We start from the raw sequence: 18,617 nt of genomic DNA, 5'->3' as shown, positions 1-18,617 counted from the left end.
TCGGAGTAATTAAGAACGAATATGAACCGAGCCGTGCATTCCAACCTGTCATAGGATTGGAAAAAGGAAACATATAAGTTAGGATATATATAAGGGCTAGAATACGCACTTGGCATAATCTGAAAAGGCTGTGATATGGGTGTCGTCGGTTGAAGTGTTGGGCCCGGTGACTGTGTGGGCGCTATTGATGGGCCAGCTGATTGTATGGGCATTATTGATGGGCCCGGGTCGTTATCCCTTCGTCTTGGATTTAAAGGGCCTCGTCGTTCCCTTTGGACACGAATTTACAGTCGCCTCTCTTCTTCGGACAGTAAATATGGCTTCCCATAAATCCTAAACCATGACATGTATTCCGGCACGCACGCTAACTAAGGAACGATGATCGATTCTCGAGCAGGTATATAATCATAACAATTCTTCCACATTTCGATATATGCTGAGTGGAATCTCGGCTAATCCGTATGCAATTGCCGTAAGTCCATTTTGTGCTCATCATCGAGCACCTCAGGTGCCACGGGAATCGATTGTCGGATGCCAAATTGCCGCAATTCTCGATCTGACTGGTGCATCTCCACGATAGCATATTTGACCAATGGAACCTTCACGTGCCAAACGTTTGGATTTTGAAATAATTTATCCGGAATTATTTCCCGAATTGCGGGATCCTCGTTTGGTGCATAATAAAAATATTAGTTGTATACATAATATTAAATACTAAATACTAAATATTAAATACTAAATACGAAACGAGTATTTTATTATCTATATATATATTATTTAAAACTTACTTGTGCTCCCGATCGTTGGTCTAATAGAAGCCGTATATCTTCAAGAGATGTAGGTATTTCAACATAACTCGCCGAATGGTTCCACCTAATTAAATAAATTTTTAGTATACAATTATATTTTAAATCTATGTAATAATTGTAAAATCTAATTTAAAATTTACCTCGTTATAAGTGGGAATGTATATGGGTGGTCCATTCGAAGACGTAAAAATGGAAAGCGACACCGTGCCCATGATTGCAGTAGTGATAGGCAACCTCCTATTTTGGCTTTGTTCGGTCGTGTCGCCCCGCACATCTCCCGGTACAATGTTGCTAACACGACAGACCCCCAACTAAGTTCACCAGCTGCTCTAAAATTAACGAGTTTCAGCAGCCATCTTAGATGTACGCGGTTTCATGACAAGTCCGGCATTAGATAACCTCTGATCATCTCAAGAATGTATGCCCGAGCATATCGTATTCTTTTTAGTTCAGTCGAATCATTATCCAACTCAGAAAATGTATCTCATAACCAACCCACCTCGATTCGACCTCCGTTAATATTGTCTGGAATAGCACCCAAAAGCTCGTAACATACGGCGCCTCAAGCAGCAGAATAAGCAGACCTAGTGACCGCGTACCCATCCACCGGCAATCCTAGTTGCAACTCTACGTCTTCCAAAGTGATAGTACACTCTTCGCATGGAAGATGGAAAGTGTGTGTCTCGGGTCTCCACCTCTCTATCGATGCACTAATTAGTTTCAGGTCCAACTTGCACCCCTGGCCTATCGTGGCCACGTGCCAAAAACCCACGTCCCGCAGGTAACCCTCTACCAACAGCGATTGAGGACCAGACATATTACGAATATAGCATTGGAACACTCGATCTACAGACTGTTATAAAAAATTATAAAATTAAAATTAAAATTGCTTAAATGAAAAAAAATATTAAAATGTATTGAAAAATTAATTAAAATTGCATAAATTAAAAAAAATATTAAATACTATTGAGATATTAAAATTATCACTTACCATTGTCATTTGATCGATGGAGATGTGTTTATTATCGAGACGAATTAATTCCCTTTCCATTACAAAAATTTAATTTAAAATACAACTAATTCAAAAAAAATTTAAATAGAGCTTTTTTACAAAAATTAAAGAGAGCTTTGAAAAAATTTGAGAGAATATGAGGGAATTTTTGGAAGAATTTGAGAGAATTTGGATAGGGGGATTTTTTTTGTGTAAAAGATCAAGGGGAGGGGGGTTTTATAGTTTTTTTTTACCGTTGGGAGCCCAACGGTCAAATTTTTGACCATTTGAAAAACACGGGCAAAGCGCGTCTTTGAGGAAGCGCTTTGTCCACATCAACACAAATCGCGTCCTCAGGGAAGCGTTTTCTGCTGATGTGGACAAAGGGCTTCCTTAAGGACGCACTTTGCTGGCAAATACATTGACTTCGCGCTGACGTGGATGTGATTTTCCCGTTTTCGGCCTGTTCCGGTAAATAATTAAGAAATCGGCCCATTTTTGTAAAAAAAGTAAAAAATGGGCCTTTATTGGTAAAATACCCTTAAACACCTCTATATTTATAAATGATTAATCTAAATTTATTTTTTAAATCAGTCCATGTTATTTTTAAATTTTCTTTAAAAATATGTTTATGTTTATTTAATTTTATATATTTTTTATTTATTATAGTTTAACATTTATTCATCTTAATTTATTTTAATGTTTACATTATAATAATATTATATATTACTATAGATTTAATTTTTTATATGTAATAAATTATATAATATATAAAAACAACTAATATAAAACATTAAAAAACTAGAAAAATAAGTCTGATTAAATTTAGACTTTCAATGTTAAGCCTAAACTTAACCCATATTTTAATCAAATCTAATATTTTTTACATTTTTCAGCTCTAATAGTTTTACTCAAAGATTTTTAAATTTCAGACTGGTAATGGATTGCCGGATCATTAACTTAGTTATGGTTCAAATGAGTTAGTTTTGGCTTTGGTTCAAAGGTAGAAAATAGAATCTAGCCGCCGACAAGCATATAATTTTCGGCTCAAGGAAAGCACATGAGAAGATCCGGTTTGAGCCGTAGGGAATCAAATTCCCAAGTGTGAATTCAAAGGTCAAGCCAAGCCAATCTTTAAGCCAAGCGAGCCATAGAAACATAATTTCCTCCTCTCTATTTTATCTGTCGTCTCTCTCGGAACTTGCTTCTCTATCAGATAAAGCGAAATCTGACAAAATCGATGGCCTCGCGTGACAAGAAACCTGCGAAGCCGTCGAGCAGCCGTGCCGGTGGAATACGCACGCTCTCGGATCTGAACCGGCCCTCTGGACCCGATTCCGACAGCGATTCCGATGATCCCCAGGAGTACTACACTGGAGGCGAGAAAAGGTCATCTCTTTTCTCGTTTATTTTCTTTCCATTTTTCTTCAATTTATTTGTCGCCTTTTCTTGTTGTTATTATTAGCATGAATCATCCAATTGTTTGATTGATTGTTGAGTAAATTTAATGGTTGAAAGAAGAATTTGATTTATTCATGAGTTGTTAAAGTTTCAAGCTTGGTTGATTTCTATGGATTTTGAGAATGAATTTGGACGAGAACTTAAGAACTTACTTGGGGTTTATACTATCACCTGCTACTTTGGGAAATTTTTTTGGGGGACTTTATGATTTGAGTGGTGTTGGAGACTAGAGTTAGTACTTGCAAGGTATTAACACTGCTTTCACCTAAATTAAGTGCTTGAGAAGCCTATCTTGGTTTGATGATGTGATAAACTAAAACCCCAGTTTCTCACAATAGCAGATTATGTTCACGTCATTTGTTGAATACGAATTATGAGGGCAAGTCCAACGGATTTACATTACCTTTAGATTGGAGATATAATCGTCTAGAATTAGGGATCTTAGTAACTGGAAAAGATCCTCTCTCTTTTTCTTGATGATGCTAGTTTTGAGCTGATGTGCATGGAGGGCAAGTTGAATAAGTTGTCATCTTTATTTGGATTTTGAAATTTTGGCGTATTCAGTGTACTTCTTGTGTTGTTTGAATAAACACATGCTACCTAATTTGATGTATTAATAATAATTTGAATAAAATTTTAACCTCGTTGAGTACTTGTCTGCTTGATTGGAAATAAAATAAAATTGATTCTTAGATGATACAAATAAGTCTTCCTTCAGAAGTTTATGTTGTTTGCTGCACATTAAGTGATGTGTAATTATTATTTGCATTTTATAGTATTGGAATGTTTATATGCAATAGTGCTGGATTTTAGATGTATCTCCTGTTTAAGTACCGAGTTTCTATGTTTTGACTTGCATATCTTATGTGAGGTCCTGGAACAAGTTATCAACACAATCATCATTCTTTTTATCATTCATGAAGCCATTCCTTTATTTATGTTAATTTTTTCAGATAGAATTCCCAACCTAGCAATTCAATATATTATGATGGCATGCTTAAGGATGATCAACTTTAACTCTGTTAATTGCAGTGGCATGCTTGTTCAAGATCCTTCAAAGAAAAATGATGTAGATGAAATTTTCAATCAAGCTAGGCAACTGGGAGCTGTAGAAGGTCCTCTCGAGCATCCTCGTCCATCAAGTTCAACAAGTTTTACTGGAACCGGTAGATTACTCTCAGGGGAAACTGTTCCTTCTGCACCTCAGCAGCCTGATTCCATTATTCACAACATAGTTTTCTGGACCAACGGTTTCACCGTGGATGATGGCCCTCTGAGGAGGTTGGATGATCCTGAAAATGCAGCATTTTTAGAGGTAATGAAAATTAGGATTCAATACCTCTTTTAAGAAATAGAATTATAGAAAATGAATAAAGTGACAGCTGTTATTGGATGTGGGCGATTTCTGTTCATCTTTTGGAGTGAATACTCAGTTGCATGACTACGGTTACTGAGTTCGGTCTTCTGAATTCTTGTCTTTTCCATTTTGTGTATTGTACAAAGAGGTGTCCCATTCTATATGTTTTCAATTCTTTTATGGGTGGATTAATTTTTATGTTTCAGAATGTCATTTCTTGTTTATTAACAACTTGGTTGCATCTCGAATCAGAGCATCAGAAAGTCTGAGTGTCCTAAAGAGCTTGAGCCTGCTGATAGAAGGTCTTCTGTCCATGTCAATCTGATAAAGAGGGACGAGAAATGCCCTGTGAGTCTCTCTCTCCTTGTTAGCATTATTTTTGCCTGGAAGGTTGAACTAGTCGAATTTAGAAAGTGATGCTGATTGAAAGGGCCTTATTCAAAAGTGCTTCTGTCTTCTTTTAACAAGCATAAAATTTCAACTTGGTTGATTCTTGATTTGAAGTCCTTTTCGAGATATAACTCCTATGTTTGTCTTCTTGCAGGAACCAGAGAAGAAACGCCAAGTAGCATTTCAAGGTGTAGGAAGAACTCTCGGTAGCAGCAGTACTTCGGCAGCTCCTGAACCAACTACCTGTTCCAGTCCTCTCAACACAGCTCCGAACCATTCACCTGGCTTGGTTGTAAATGAAAGTTTACCATCGACCTCAGTTCAACTTAGGTTGGCTGATGGGACTCGCATGGTAACCCGCTTCAATCTCCACCACACGGTTGATGACATCCGTTCCTTCATCAATGCATCTAGACCTGGGGGTGCAACAAACTATCAGTTGCAGATAATGGGTTTCCCTCCTAAACTTCTTACTGATCCAACCCAAACCATAGAGCAGGCAGGCCTTGCCAATTCTGTGGTAATCCAGAAGTTCTAGGCCCTTGACTGTGTCGAAAGTGTCGTATCTGCTTATCTCTACAAGTGCTTATTGTACCAAGTGAAAAAGATTCCAAATACTTGAAACGATTATGAACCACTACTATATACTGGAAGCAGGTTTTTGATGGTTCTTTCTAGTTAAATGGTATGGAATTGTTTGAAATTTTTTTCTTGAACCAGATAATCATCGTAGAAGTGGTCAGTTTTTCTCCCTACAGAGGATTATTGGTATATCCGTACATATATTATATACACATGCCAAAATTGCTGCCGTAAGCGTTTCATTCTTAAGCTCACCATTTCCTTGCAAGTCTGGTGACAAAGGGAAGGGTTGGCCAGGGATGGAGACTTCCATCTCACCCTTTCACGAGTTATACAGTTCCTTTTTTATCTCCATCGATGGTGGTGTATAGATTGGACGGGAAAAAGCAATATGTCGGCCAGAAGCAAGGGAAAAAGCATTAAGGGATATAAATTAGGATCCCTTAATGCTTTGCGAATCTCTCCACCAAAAAATCTGATACATTTGATCATTAAGTTTTGGTGCCTTTATACCGTAATTGCAAGGTGAAATGATAGTATAAATTAGGATATAAGAGTCCGTCATGAAAACAGAATGAAGAACCACTAATGGAACGATGTGCTAGCCAGCCTAGGTGCTTATAGAAAACAAGCCGACGACATTTAGATTATAGACCTTATAATTTATTTTTGATCTAAATCAAGATGTTCATTACAGGTAGCAGTGACTAATTTTCTTGCTACTAGAAATTATTTGAAGAGGTAAATGACTAGTAATGAAATGTGTTTGATTTTCATAGATAGAGATTTATGATAAAAAAAATGATCAAGTGAACAATTACCACACCTCATGGTTATAATTTTAGGTATTATTATATTTATATAATACAAAAACATAATATAAAACAAAGGATAGAAACATAATTAGATACAAAAGTAAGCAGATCCCCCAATGAATTTATGGGATGATTGCACAACCGTTGAACGGATAAGTAGTTTCCAGAAATGGGTATGGTCAAGGTCCTTAATCTAGATACACAAAATGACCCTACAACAATAATTTTAAATCATGATGATCATGTTTATGGCCATCAACCAACCGATTACACTTTTTGATAAAAAGCTTCTTTAATCCAGGATTCTTTTTCTCCCCTCGTAACTGTATATATTACCTAATTATTTACGACATTTTATTTTTATCGTTCAATTTTTAGGATGATTTATTTAAGATTTAAATTTTTTATGGCAGTTAATTTTACATATTATATTATATTTTTACTTTCATTTTAATCATAATTTTTGGGTTTTTTTTATTTTAGTTACCAAAAAAAAATATTTTTAAATATTAATTAGGGTAAAAGAAATTAAGGATTAAAGTGAACAATAAGTAAAAATCAAAATAATACATAAAAATTTTGTTAAATTATACTTATTTATCCCATTATCGAAAATTCTAAATTTAAGTTTTGAAATATATTTTTTTAAATATTAAGATTCAAGTTATAGTAGTAAATCGATTGGCATTATTATTGAATAAAAAAATTTCAACAATTTACTTTGATGTTTTGAAATAATTTTAAAAAATCATCAATAAAAACTATTGTCTTTAATAGTTGTCCACAAAACCTAATTATTATTATATGATCTTAAATCTTTTATGCTAAGCTAAAAATAAAGAAAAATCCTTGCAATGAATTAAATTAATTAAATTTATCTTCTGTTCTAAACAAAAATCACTTCTTTAACCAAAAGAAGAACAAGCAATTAATTTAATTAATTGAAAATTCTTTTTTCCTTTTTTCTTTTAGCTCTTAGCATGGAAGATTTGAAATTATATAATCAACAGAAATTTAAGTTTGGTGGACGATTATTAAATATAAATTATTTGAGTTGATTCGTTAAGGATGAGTTAGAAACATAAATTTTAAATTTTAAATTTTAGAAGGAGATTAAATTAATTAATTTTAATATTATTGTAACAAATCGATTAGCATTACCAATGAATAAATTTTTTTAAACAATTTATTCAATTTATTTTGATGTTTTGAAATTTAAAATTTCAATATTAAAAAAATTAGAATTTTGATAATGGATAAACAAGTAAAATTTGACAAAATTTGTATGTTATTTTAGTTTTTATTGCCTTTTCACTTTAATCCTCTATTTTTTTACCCCAATTAATACTTTAAAAAATATTTTGTGAGTGACCAAAATGAAAGTGTAAGCACAATGTGGCGGCGTGTATAGTTAACTGCCGTTAAAAATTTAATGCTTGAGTAACTAAAATTGACCTAAAAGTTGAGTAACCAAAATGCAAATATTTCATTTTAAGTGGCTAAAATGAAAGTAACCTAAAAATTGGATGACCAACTAGATAATTTATCCTTAAATTTATAGATTATAAGTAACGTGGTAAAATCGTCAGTGAACTTATAAGTTTGTACTGCACTACTGGACTTTTGGTACTTGACATGTGACATGGTTGGATAATGTATAATTATATATTCATAGAGAAAGATGATGATCGCCATTACAATCATACATCTATACAAAAATACTGGGAAATAAAATTTAATAAATTAAATTATTATATTTTAACTTAATAAAATAATAAAAATAGATAAAATTATCGATTACCATATTTAATATAATGAGTATATTAACGAAATTTAAAATTTATTACTTTTAATAAAAAAATGTGTTTCAGTAAATAAAAGAAATCGAGATTAGTATCAATCAAATAATGAGATAATGTTTGTACTTGAAATAAATTTGATATATTAATTATAATAGTTTTATATTGAAAGTAAGATTTAGTTTTTTTTTTATATTAATATTGTATGATCCAAGAAGCATAAAAAAAAAATTATGCTACCTCCAACAATTCACAACAATTAAATTATAACTATACAATCAAAAAAAGTACAACAGATTACAGCAACCAAAACTAGAAGCCTAACTTAAACATTTCTCAAACTCTATTTGCAAATATAATCGGATAGGGTTTGAATTAGTGGGGCATCTACCACTAAGACGTAGATGCACAACATTTTTAACTTTCTTTAACAAAACTTCAATAGAATTAGAAGAATTCCTAAATAGCCTTACTATTCCTTTCACACCAAATAAAGTACATAATTGCGTTTCATGCCTGCTTGAACAGGCAGACAATGAACGACTTGCTTTTCAAACAAGAAATTGTCTAATTAAATTCTTGAAGCCACGTATTAATAGACCTCCTGATGCCACAAACCTTGAAAATAAGTACACTAAAAGAAAATATGATTTCAAGACTCAAAAGTATAAAAAAAAAACAACAAATAACAATGATAAAAAATTATATCATGACAAAACAATTTGTGGCGAGTGGAAAATTTGTTTAAAATAATCATCCAAACAATTATAGAGTGTTTAGGTACAGAACAAAAAAACTTATACCAAGAGACCTTAACAGCTTTAACCCGAAAGACCTCCCAAAGCTTATGAATGGACACTGTTATCCCAATCGAAAAGCTCCTGAAAGAATTTATTGCAACACCCTTGAGCCTAAAAAATTTCCTCCAATTCTAACTACTTGCTGAGTTGGCAGCACCAGACCAATAGGGAGCACCTTTTAGTCCATAATTAATGATTTTAGTTAGGAGGAAATCTTAATTGTCAATTACATGCATGATGTAGAAAAGAGGAAGCTCAATTCATGCAGAAATATGGTTAAATAATAAGTGGATTATCTGTCGCAATTATATATAGCTTTAATCACCCACAACTAAAAAGATAAACTAGCTATTAAGCTTTCACAACCATCAATCATGATTGAATACTTGTTCTTCTTTTTGATGGTTTACAAGTGGATATTTGTAAAAATATTATTTTAAAGAAAAATTCTAAAAAATAATACGAGTTCTTATCATACCAATAATATTTAAACCTAAAATTATCCAAATACATAATATAATATTCGAATTTAACCTTCTTCAATTTTCATCCCTTCCTTTCATATCAATTTTTTTTTTCTTTTTACATCTCTCACCATCTTATCATGCAACTGTTGATGGAAATGACGTAAAGTTTTTTCAGAGGAAAAAGGAAAACAAAGCGTTTGCACCAGTAGTTCTCACTTGGCGTCTCTCAATCTTTTTTCTGTTGTGACGGATTCTTTTGGTGTACTCGCTCTTTTCGAGCCCTTTATAGCTACCCCTGCCAAGGCTCTTTCCCCATTAACCCTAAACCTAGCTCCTGACTTCAAACTTTAATGTTGCAATAAAAGGGGGAAACCATAAACATTACATTTCTCTTTTCATTTGTATTTATTGGCTTTTAAGCAAATATCAGTATATGCTTTTGTTCCCTTTGTCCTCATAAAAATATGTATGTTTCCGCTTCCTTCGAGTTGAATTAATTACTTAATTTTTTATTAAATTATAATGTTAAATTTTAAAAATTATAATTAAAATTTGATACATTTGTATTTTTATTTTTAAAATTTTTATTTTCTATTTTTTCAAGGATATTATACTATATTTTGATGGGGGGTGTTGAGAAATTGATTCACGGATTGCTAGCCATAGATGTTTTTGTTGCAACTTATTGGCTCATGCGTGCATGGGAGATGGTTTTTTTCTCAGTAAATTAGCTTTCCCACATCCTCACCCACTATCATTAGCACGAGACTTAGGTTGTGCTCCGTATAAAAGATTTATTATTTTATTAATTAAATGGTTAAGATTTATAGACTCAATGGTACTGTTTGTTCTTTGTGCACTTCAACTTTACGCATCCATTTCAATGTACCTTAGCTTAGCATGGCATAACATTCTTGAAGCGTAAAAGACAGATTGCAGAATCAGAACATATATGGGCTAAGCATATGTTGTGACATTTTGTCGACCAAGAAATATATTATACAATAAATGTAAAATATCATCGAGTTGATAATAATGTTTACTGAGTTAATACATAAACATTCTAAACTGCCACACCTTTGTATATTATGAAACGAAAAGATATAGAGAAATTAGCAGCGGTGGATGGTAGTAGTAGCCATCGCAGAAGTTACGAAACCAGCGAAACAATTATGGCGTTAGAATAAGATAGGTTTAGCGTTATGAAGACTCAGGGAGACAATTTGTTGAAGCCTGTATCGGTGCATTACAAGCACTCATAGACTCACAGCGGTGGAAGCTGTAGGAGAGGAGACCAAGAGTGAGAGGGACATAACTTTTAATATTTGTGTGTGGGAGAGAGGATGAGGTTGGGACTGTCCCACACTGGCTTTACCAGCCTGTTTCCGGTTCAATCCATCCTTTTTTTTTACCGTGCCAAATAATTGTGGATTAAGTGATAACTGAGACTGAGAAGACTAACAAGGATTTGAAGCAAATTTTAATATCTCTAGGTGTCTCTGTGTTCACCTTCACTCTGCTGCACCACAATCAGTAACAACTATTTACTTCTAACAGTTTATTTTCTGCATCCACCCCCCACCCCCCTTTTTTTCCTTTTACAGTTGCATCTTATCATTTAAATTAACTCATTTAATATATCAATATTGGGTATATAAAATTCATATTATTTTTTAAAAGGAGAAATTAATTTAAATTTTAAAACATTTTATTAAAATAAACAACCACAAACCTTAAAACAATTAATCTCTACCAACTATAAAATAAAAATGATATATATATGTATGGTGAAAAACAAACAAAAGGATTACAACCAATTAAATTAAAACAAAAGGAATCTCTGAAAAAATTGCAATTTTTCCTCCCTGTCAAATGCCATTTTCGCTATTTGGTTGGCTTGTTTGTTTTTTTCTCTAGGGACATGTTTTAACATCCAATTCCCCACATTCTTTAGCAAATGATGTATTTAATTGATTAAGGTTGAGTTTGAAGTTTTTGAAGTAGATTCCTAAATAGCCACAATAACCTTCATGTTATCCGTCTGCACTAGTACTCTATCGCAATGTCTGCCTTGCAATAATGTCAAGTCATTTGAAATATTCCATAATTCAACATAGAAGACTAAACATTCCCTAAATGTCAGTTAAAATCAGGAATCCCCCATTTTAATCCATCAAAACTCCCTTTGCAGCAACATACCCTAAATCCACCTTAACAACACCATCAAATCCAACTACTTGTACAAATGGGCTCCCCTCTCACAATTTGCCCCCTCACAATTTGCCTCATGTTGGAGCTTACTTTGCAAATAGAAATGTACTACTTTATCTAATTATATGAATCTTTGATAATTTTTTAAAAAGTTAAATAAATTTATGTTAAAGTCGAAATAAGTGATGAAATCGATTTAATTCAATTAATTAATCGGTAATGAAATTAAATTGGTAGTAATATTAAAAAGTTTTTTGAAAATTTAATTAAGTAGTAATAAATTATATATGTTAAATTATGAGTATATCCCTAATACATTATAAATAAGTTTAATATATATTATATAAGCTTATTATAAAACTTTTATAAATATTCATATACAGGACTAAAAATAAATATTATGAAAGCTAAAATTAAGCTTGAAAAATTAACAAAAAGTAAAATAATGTAATAGAAAGAAATCCTAAACATTTCCTACTTTTGTTTCAAAGTCGGGCGGCGCTTTGAGTCTTGACATTTATCTCCTCCACTTCTTTCAAATATTTCCTTTTAACTTCATTTTTCCAAGTTCAACAGCTTTATTCTTTTCCCTTTTCATTTTGAAATATTATCAAAAATTCCTCATACCTTTCATTTTATTTCCATTAGCAACTCCACTGTCAAAAATCTTCTCTAATGTGAGAGAGAAGGAGAAGGAGAACAAAAATAAAGTTAATGTAGAGCGAAGGAAAAAGAAAAATATCGTTGACGAACACGTTTGGTTTTTTGTTACACTAATAATTATATTAAACGACTTGAATTATATATAATAAAATTTTAAACTATATACAAGTGATTAAATCTATCGTTGATCCAAGTTATTTAACATAAATGCTGGTTTCATTTCGTTTTTACTTCCTGGCCAGTAATGGCAGTGCAAGAAAAGAAGGGAGAGTTTTCATCGGGAAGGTAAAGCTTTGGCTGTCAAGCCAGTGGCCAATTGTCTTCTCGAACATATCACACCATTTGAAACGATTTCCCTGCTTTAACGGCCCTATTTACTTCCTCTGTATCCCCCCGCGTGCGCTTGCTCTCAAGTGCCAGTCCGACTCAAAACACTCCTGCCTTCTCTCTCTCTCTCTCTCTCTGCTCCTTTCTTCTGATGAAAGACCAAAGAGAACTCGAAAGAAGGAATTAATGCTGCTAGTCACTACAAAGATAAACACCCATTTTTTCTAATGGAAACCTGAGCAGGCTTTGCCAGACCCAACCCACATTTCTTAACGGACTGCCTGGTGCTGCAGCTCCTACTACTACTCTCATTTCTATCACTGTCTAGGATTTCCTGTAAAAAGCCTGGTTCTTGTAGCATAAATCTCGCGGGAGAGTCCTTGAGATACAACCTTTAGGGCGAAAAAGAAGATTGCGTATGAGAGAGAAACCGGGAAAGCAAGAAAAAAAAGGGAAAATAAGAGTGAGAGAATGTTTATGTTGTTATATACCAAAGCTTCCTAGTGAACAACAGCTAGCCAAAAAGAAAGAGAAAAAAAAGATAAGACAGTGAGAGATAATGGAAGGCGTTTCCAATAGCACTTCTTGCATGATGGCTTTTGGGCACAACAGCAATGGACTATGCCCTATGACGGTGATGCCTCTCACTGCTTTTCATCCTCATGATCAACATCAATATCATCATCATCATAATTCGGACTTCAACTCCTTATTTCTTCCTTTAGCCCCAACCAACAATCAAGACCAGAACCACAATAGCAGCAGCGGCTCCTCTATGATTATTGACGATCAAAGCAACACCACCAACAACAATACCGGATGTTATTTCATGGAGAGCAACGATGGCAGCTCTTCTTCTGTCAAGGCCAAGATCATGGCTCATCCTCACTACCACCGTCTCGTAGCCGCCTATGTCAATTGCCAAAAGGTAAAAAACTAAGCCAAACAGGTTTGACTTATGAATCTGCTACCCGGTTGGCCACAAGCTTTCCCCTTCTCTCTCCTTTGGCCAGTTTTTGGGATATGAACCTTATACTAAGTTCTTAGAAGTTGTGGGGACCTGGGTATTGAACGCTTGTGCCATTTCATTTGAGCAGTTTTTAGCGGAGACGGAAGATTTTTATACCTTTGTCATTTCTCATCTCTTTTGCCTTCCTTAAAGATAATTTTTTCCTGTCCGATAGAGACATGAGTCTTCAGTTTTGTTTATTTTAAATTTTTTTCCTAGTAGTGAAGGTACCGTTTTTTTTTTCTAACGAAAGCGATCTTAAAAAAAACCAAGCAGGTAGGAGCACCACCTGAAGTGGTTGCGAGATTAGAACAAGTATGTGCATCTGCGGCCACTATGGGTCCCAGTACCACCGGCTGCATAGGTGAAGATCCAGCACTTGACGAGTTCATGGAAGCTTATTCTGAGATGCTCGCTAAATACGAGCAGGAGCTATCTAAAACATTTAAGGACGCCATGCTTTTCCTCCAAAGTGTCGAGTACCAGTTTAAAGAACTCACTGTTTCCCCTTCAAATTCCGGTGATAGTACTTTTTCTCTCTCGCAACCTTCAAGGATTATTGCTAATATTAAATATGGAACAATCTCCCATGCATGTCTATATTTCTGGAGACATGTAGCTCTAATAATTAATCAACAAATCTTAACGAAATAATGTATGGTTTATTGGTGCTTGTTCTAAGTTGAGTGTCGCCTTCCTCTTTTGGCACCATTTTCTCTTTTGTTTTCTTCTTCTTTGATGCTTCTTTAAAATTGTGCTACTCCTTTTCACAATGGGTATATGGAACTGTTTTACCAACTAGGGTGTCCACAATAACCAAATAGTAGATATTCCCTGCTGCTTTGGTTCTCTTCGTTTGCATCTTGGGTTTCTTGTGAAGTCATCTGGTATGTTAGAAATGGACCCGTTTTTCTTCTACTTTTCGGAGTTCCACCATTGAAGGGAATGACATTTCAATGTTTTGCTAGCTTTTATATGGAAGATTTCTTGTTTTTGTCCTTCAACTATTCTGGAAAATAACGACTATGCTAGTTATGAGGTTTTCAAGGTCACGGTTGAGGAAGGATGTTTCTGCTGTAGCTAAATAGCGACCGGCTAGTTCAGTAGCAAAGGCTTCCGGAAATGACACTTGTAACTATATACATCAAAGATGATTACAGACCTGTAAGATTGATCAAAATTTGTAAGAATTTTAGGTTTTGAACAAACTAGGGTTCCTTTACAAAGTTTTGAGTACGGGGAGTTATGAAGCACAGTGTTAAAGATTTATAAACATGTAAGGGTGGGTAATTCAACTCATGTAGTGGTTTTTAGCTATTTATGCATGAGGTTGACCGTTTTAGAATTCTTTATATGTGCTTCCTTTTTTGTGGTGCTTCTTAAAGCATTTGATCACCAAATACTTGTTTACTTGCTTTCAGCTGTGGAACTGACGACTGAAAGTCAAAAGGTTATATATTTGAATGTCAAAGCTCTTTGATGCTTTCGACGTATTATAGATGCTGTACTTAGGTAGTCTTCAATTTTTCATTTGTGGATTTCAGTAGGGTTTAATCTAGAATTGCTTGCTAATAAAATACTGATACTACTTTGTTTTATGACAATCCTTTTTATATTTCATTTTTTTATTTTTATGAGATTGATTTACACTAGGAATAAATATACGAAGCTAGAATACTTTGGAATTACAAAGTTTTATTAATTCTGTATCATTAAAGGGTTGCCTTCTTTTACTCAATGCTAGATATCTTGGCATTGAAATCATCACAATCCTTTTTACTTTAAGTTGGGGAAAATGTGCGTACAAAAATGTTTGAACCCTTGTGTTGATCTATGGAAGTGATCTTGTGTATGTGTAATTTGCCTTAACCGACTGCGTCACAGGTTTTATAATAATAGTTTTGATTATTGGATTCTTGTAATGGTTTGTTTGTAGACAGAAGAAATGAATTTTATGGTGAACATGGTAGTTGATTCGGTTTGAGAATTAGGAGATTGACTGGTTCATTCTGTGTTCAGCTTGTGGAGATGCTGTTAACTTGAATGGATCATCTGAGGAAGAGGCTGATATGAGCAACCACCATTTCATCGATCCCCTTGCGGAAGACCGAGAGCTTAAAGGCCAGCTTTTGCGTAAATACAGCGGATATTTAGGCAGCCTGAAGCAAGAGTTTATGAAGAAGAGGAAGAGAGGGAAGCTTCCTAAGGAAGCCAGACAGAAGTTGCTGGATTGGTGGGCTAAACATTACAAATGGCCGTACCCATCGGTATGTACACAATTTGCCTAAGTTATTTGGATTCAGGGTTCTAAGTGTCGGATGGGTATATATTAGACACCGCTATGATCATTTTTTTTTTTAGTTAGTTTTTCCATTTATTTAAAAGATCATATCTCCGCACTTATGTTTGAACATGCCCCAAACATGGTTGGTTTTAGGGAAATATGGCTCAGTTTTAATTTGCTTAATTTGTGTTTATAAATGGCAAGCTGTGCAGCCTTCAAGGGTTTCATTTTTTTGTCCACTGTATTAACATTGTCCGGTCCATCAACTGAATGTTGCAATAGGAATCGCAGAAGCTAGCGTTGGCAGAGTCAACAGGTCTGGACCAGAAGCAAATTAACAACTGGTTCATTAATCAAAGGAAAAGGCATTGGAAGCCATCTGAGGATATGCAGTTTGTGGTAATGGAGGCTACCTATCCACACTATTTCATGGACAATATTTTGGGGAATCCCTTCCCTATGGATCTCTCCCACGCACTTCTTTAAAGACAATGAGTATGGATGCATCGCTGCTGCCAAGCTTGAAGGCAACTGCTTTTATATGCAACCTGTTATAGTTAATTGTGGAGTATATAATTATGATTACCTACGGATATTATTTATTTAATATATCAAAGATTAACTCCTGTTACAAGTATCCAAAATAGATTAGTTACTTATCCATATCAATCTGTTACTTCTTTTTATTTGTTTATCAATGTTTTTTTTAAATCTAATATTTAAATATATCAAATGATGTAGATTAAATATTTATTAAATATTTTTAAATATAAAAGTATTAATTGATTGTAAAAAATTTTATCATTTAACAAATCTTAAGTAAACCTTAAATTCTAAACTATTTAATATATATAAAGTTTATCTATTATCTCTTAAATAATTTAAACTATAATCATAATTTTAATATATCAAAATTAATATTATCTTTCTTACAATTATATAATAAATTATTTAATATATAAATTAAAAAACACTAATTAATCTAAACCTTAAATCTTTAACTCCTAAACCTTAAACAATAAAACATAAACCCTTAACCCTTAATCTTTAACCCACAAACCTTAAACCCCAACCTCCTAAAACTTAAACCCTGACCGTTAACCCATAAATCATAAACCATGATCCATAAACCTTAAAATAGTAACTCATAAACATTAAACCCTTAATCATATACCATAAACCCTAAACCCTAAACTATAATGATAAATAATTTAATATTTTAAAATTAATACTATCTCTTTTACAATTATATAAGAAAATATTTAACATATAAATTAAAAAACAATTAGTCATATAACAAAAATCTCTTAAATTATTTTAAATAATAGTATTTCATTTTTCCATTTTTTGTGGCGTTTTTTAAAAAAACGCCGCTAAAAACCTGTTTTGCTATATAGTTGTGTCACTAAAGTTGCTTGAATTTTGTGGAGAAATTAAAACTTCCCTGAGCTTTATAGTAAATGCCTATATTGATTGATTTGTAGTTTTGTAGGGCTCAACCCTTCTCCTTTTGCCTACCAAAAAGGAAAACTTGCCTAAACTTGATGGTAGAAAACTAATATTGGCACCTTAAAATTGAAATGACAAGGATTGAAAAATAAATCAATGTAAAAAGTACGAATGTTAAATGAGATAACGAAGTATAGCGTTAAGGATTTGGATAATGGAGGGTTTGTTCTATAGTTCCAAATTTCATTTTTAAGATCATTTTTAATTGTATTTTGGGTTTTGTTGAGTGTTAATTTCTCTCTCTCTCTCATGGAGGATCCTCCTTGTATTTACAAGGCATGCGGCATACTAAAGGTAACTAGGTGCCATGCATGGTGACACTTGACTCCCCTTAGAGGTGACATGCGGCCTTTGGTGCTCTCAAGAAAATGTTGGCGAGCAGGACATTGGTTATCAATACTATACGTTGTAGACTAAGATGGATGGTGGTGAGGACGCGTGTCTTAGATAGCGAACGAACGAGCGAGCTGGACGATGGTGAGAGGTTGGATCTCAGGTCAAACATTCGATCGGGTTAAAGTGTGTCCAAGGTATAGCGTGCTCTGTATTTTATACATAACATGTTTAATTTTTCTTGTTTAAATTTTATATGAAAATATGAAAAGCCTTTTATTTATTTATTTATTAATGTTGGTTCATTTTGAAAATAATTTACTATTATTTAAGTCCCTGTTTGAATTGGTATCAGAGTCAAGTGAGCATATGGTAGGATTTGAACTCGCACTAATTATATTGATAAAATCTTAAATTTACAGCTCAACCGAACTCGCCCTAGCCAGACCCATGGTCAAATCTAGTAAAGAAATAAGAAAATAAGAGATAAAAAATATTTTATTAATGAATATGGATGATTTTCAATTATTTTTAAAATCTATATTTATAAACATATAATATAAAACTAATTTATTTTAATTTATATTTAATTATAAAATATTTATAACATGAAATTATTAGTGAATACTATTATCTCAAAAAACCCAGTAATTCTAGAATTGATAATGTAATAAAGATCAAGCTAAGAAAGAGAAACAGAGAGTAATAGATTATTTAATTGGCCCATTCTCTGTATTGTGTTTGTCAAAATAAAAGCCCAGAAATTGGGGCTAAGTTCAAATATGATGCCAAGATCACGTCGTTTGAGCA

General features: G+C 33.3%; 2 protein-coding genes across 2 annotated transcripts; both read left to right on the top strand.

Annotated features, from left to right (window-relative positions):
* The first annotated feature begins 2,762 nt into the window (after positions 1–2,762).
* LOC107958296 (plant UBX domain-containing protein 4) lies at positions 2,763–5,724 on the top strand. Its single transcript, XM_016894015.2, has 4 exons — positions 2,763–3,189; positions 4,294–4,576; positions 4,871–4,966; positions 5,163–5,724. Exons 1-4 carry the CDS (start codon positions 3,041–3,043, stop codon positions 5,544–5,546), a joined length of 912 nt encoding a protein of 303 aa, XP_016749504.1. The 5' UTR covers positions 2,763–3,040; the 3' UTR covers positions 5,547–5,724.
* A 6,903-nt stretch (positions 5,725–12,627) lies between these two features.
* Positions 12,628–16,602, top strand: LOC107958295 (homeobox protein SBH1). The gene is made up of 4 exons (XM_016894014.2): positions 12,628–13,600; positions 13,958–14,201; positions 15,701–15,948; positions 16,248–16,602. The coding sequence occupies exons 1-4, from the start codon at positions 13,232–13,234 to the stop codon at positions 16,449–16,451; spliced, it is 1,065 nt and encodes a 354-aa protein (XP_016749503.1). The 5' UTR covers positions 12,628–13,231; the 3' UTR covers positions 16,452–16,602.
* The last annotated feature ends 2,015 nt before the right edge of the window (positions 16,603–18,617 follow it).

The sequence above is a fragment of the Gossypium hirsutum genome, chromosome A05, assembly GCF_007990345.1.
Source record: "Gossypium hirsutum isolate 1008001.06 chromosome A05, Gossypium_hirsutum_v2.1, whole genome shotgun sequence".
Lineage (NCBI taxonomy): Eukaryota > Viridiplantae > Streptophyta > Magnoliopsida > Malvales > Malvaceae > Gossypium > Gossypium hirsutum.
Note: the sequence above shows the minus strand (reverse complement) of the source record. Positions and strands in the feature narration are given on the sequence as shown.

Excerpts from the sequence above, each read along its gene's own strand:
- LOC107958296 (XM_016894015.2), top strand. The coding sequence starts at position 3,041 with ATGGCCTCGCGTGACAAGAAACCTGCGAAGCCGTCGAGCAGCCGTGCC. Across the intron at positions 3,190-4,293 it reads TACACTGGAGGCGAGAAAAG|TGGCATGCTTGTTCAAGATC; the intron begins GTCATCTCTTTT and ends TGTTAATTGCAG. Across the intron at positions 4,967-5,162 it reads AGAGGGACGAGAAATGCCCT|GAACCAGAGAAGAAACGCCA; the intron begins GTGAGTCTCTCT and ends GTCTTCTTGCAG.
- LOC107958295 (XM_016894014.2), top strand. The coding sequence starts at position 13,232 with ATGGAAGGCGTTTCCAATAGCACTTCTTGCATGATGGCTTTTGGGCAC. Across the intron at positions 13,601-13,957 it reads CCTATGTCAATTGCCAAAAG|GTAGGAGCACCACCTGAAGT; the intron begins GTAAAAAACTAA and ends AAAACCAAGCAG. Across the intron at positions 14,202-15,700 it reads TGTTTCCCCTTCAAATTCCG|CTTGTGGAGATGCTGTTAAC; the intron begins GTGATAGTACTT and ends TTCTGTGTTCAG.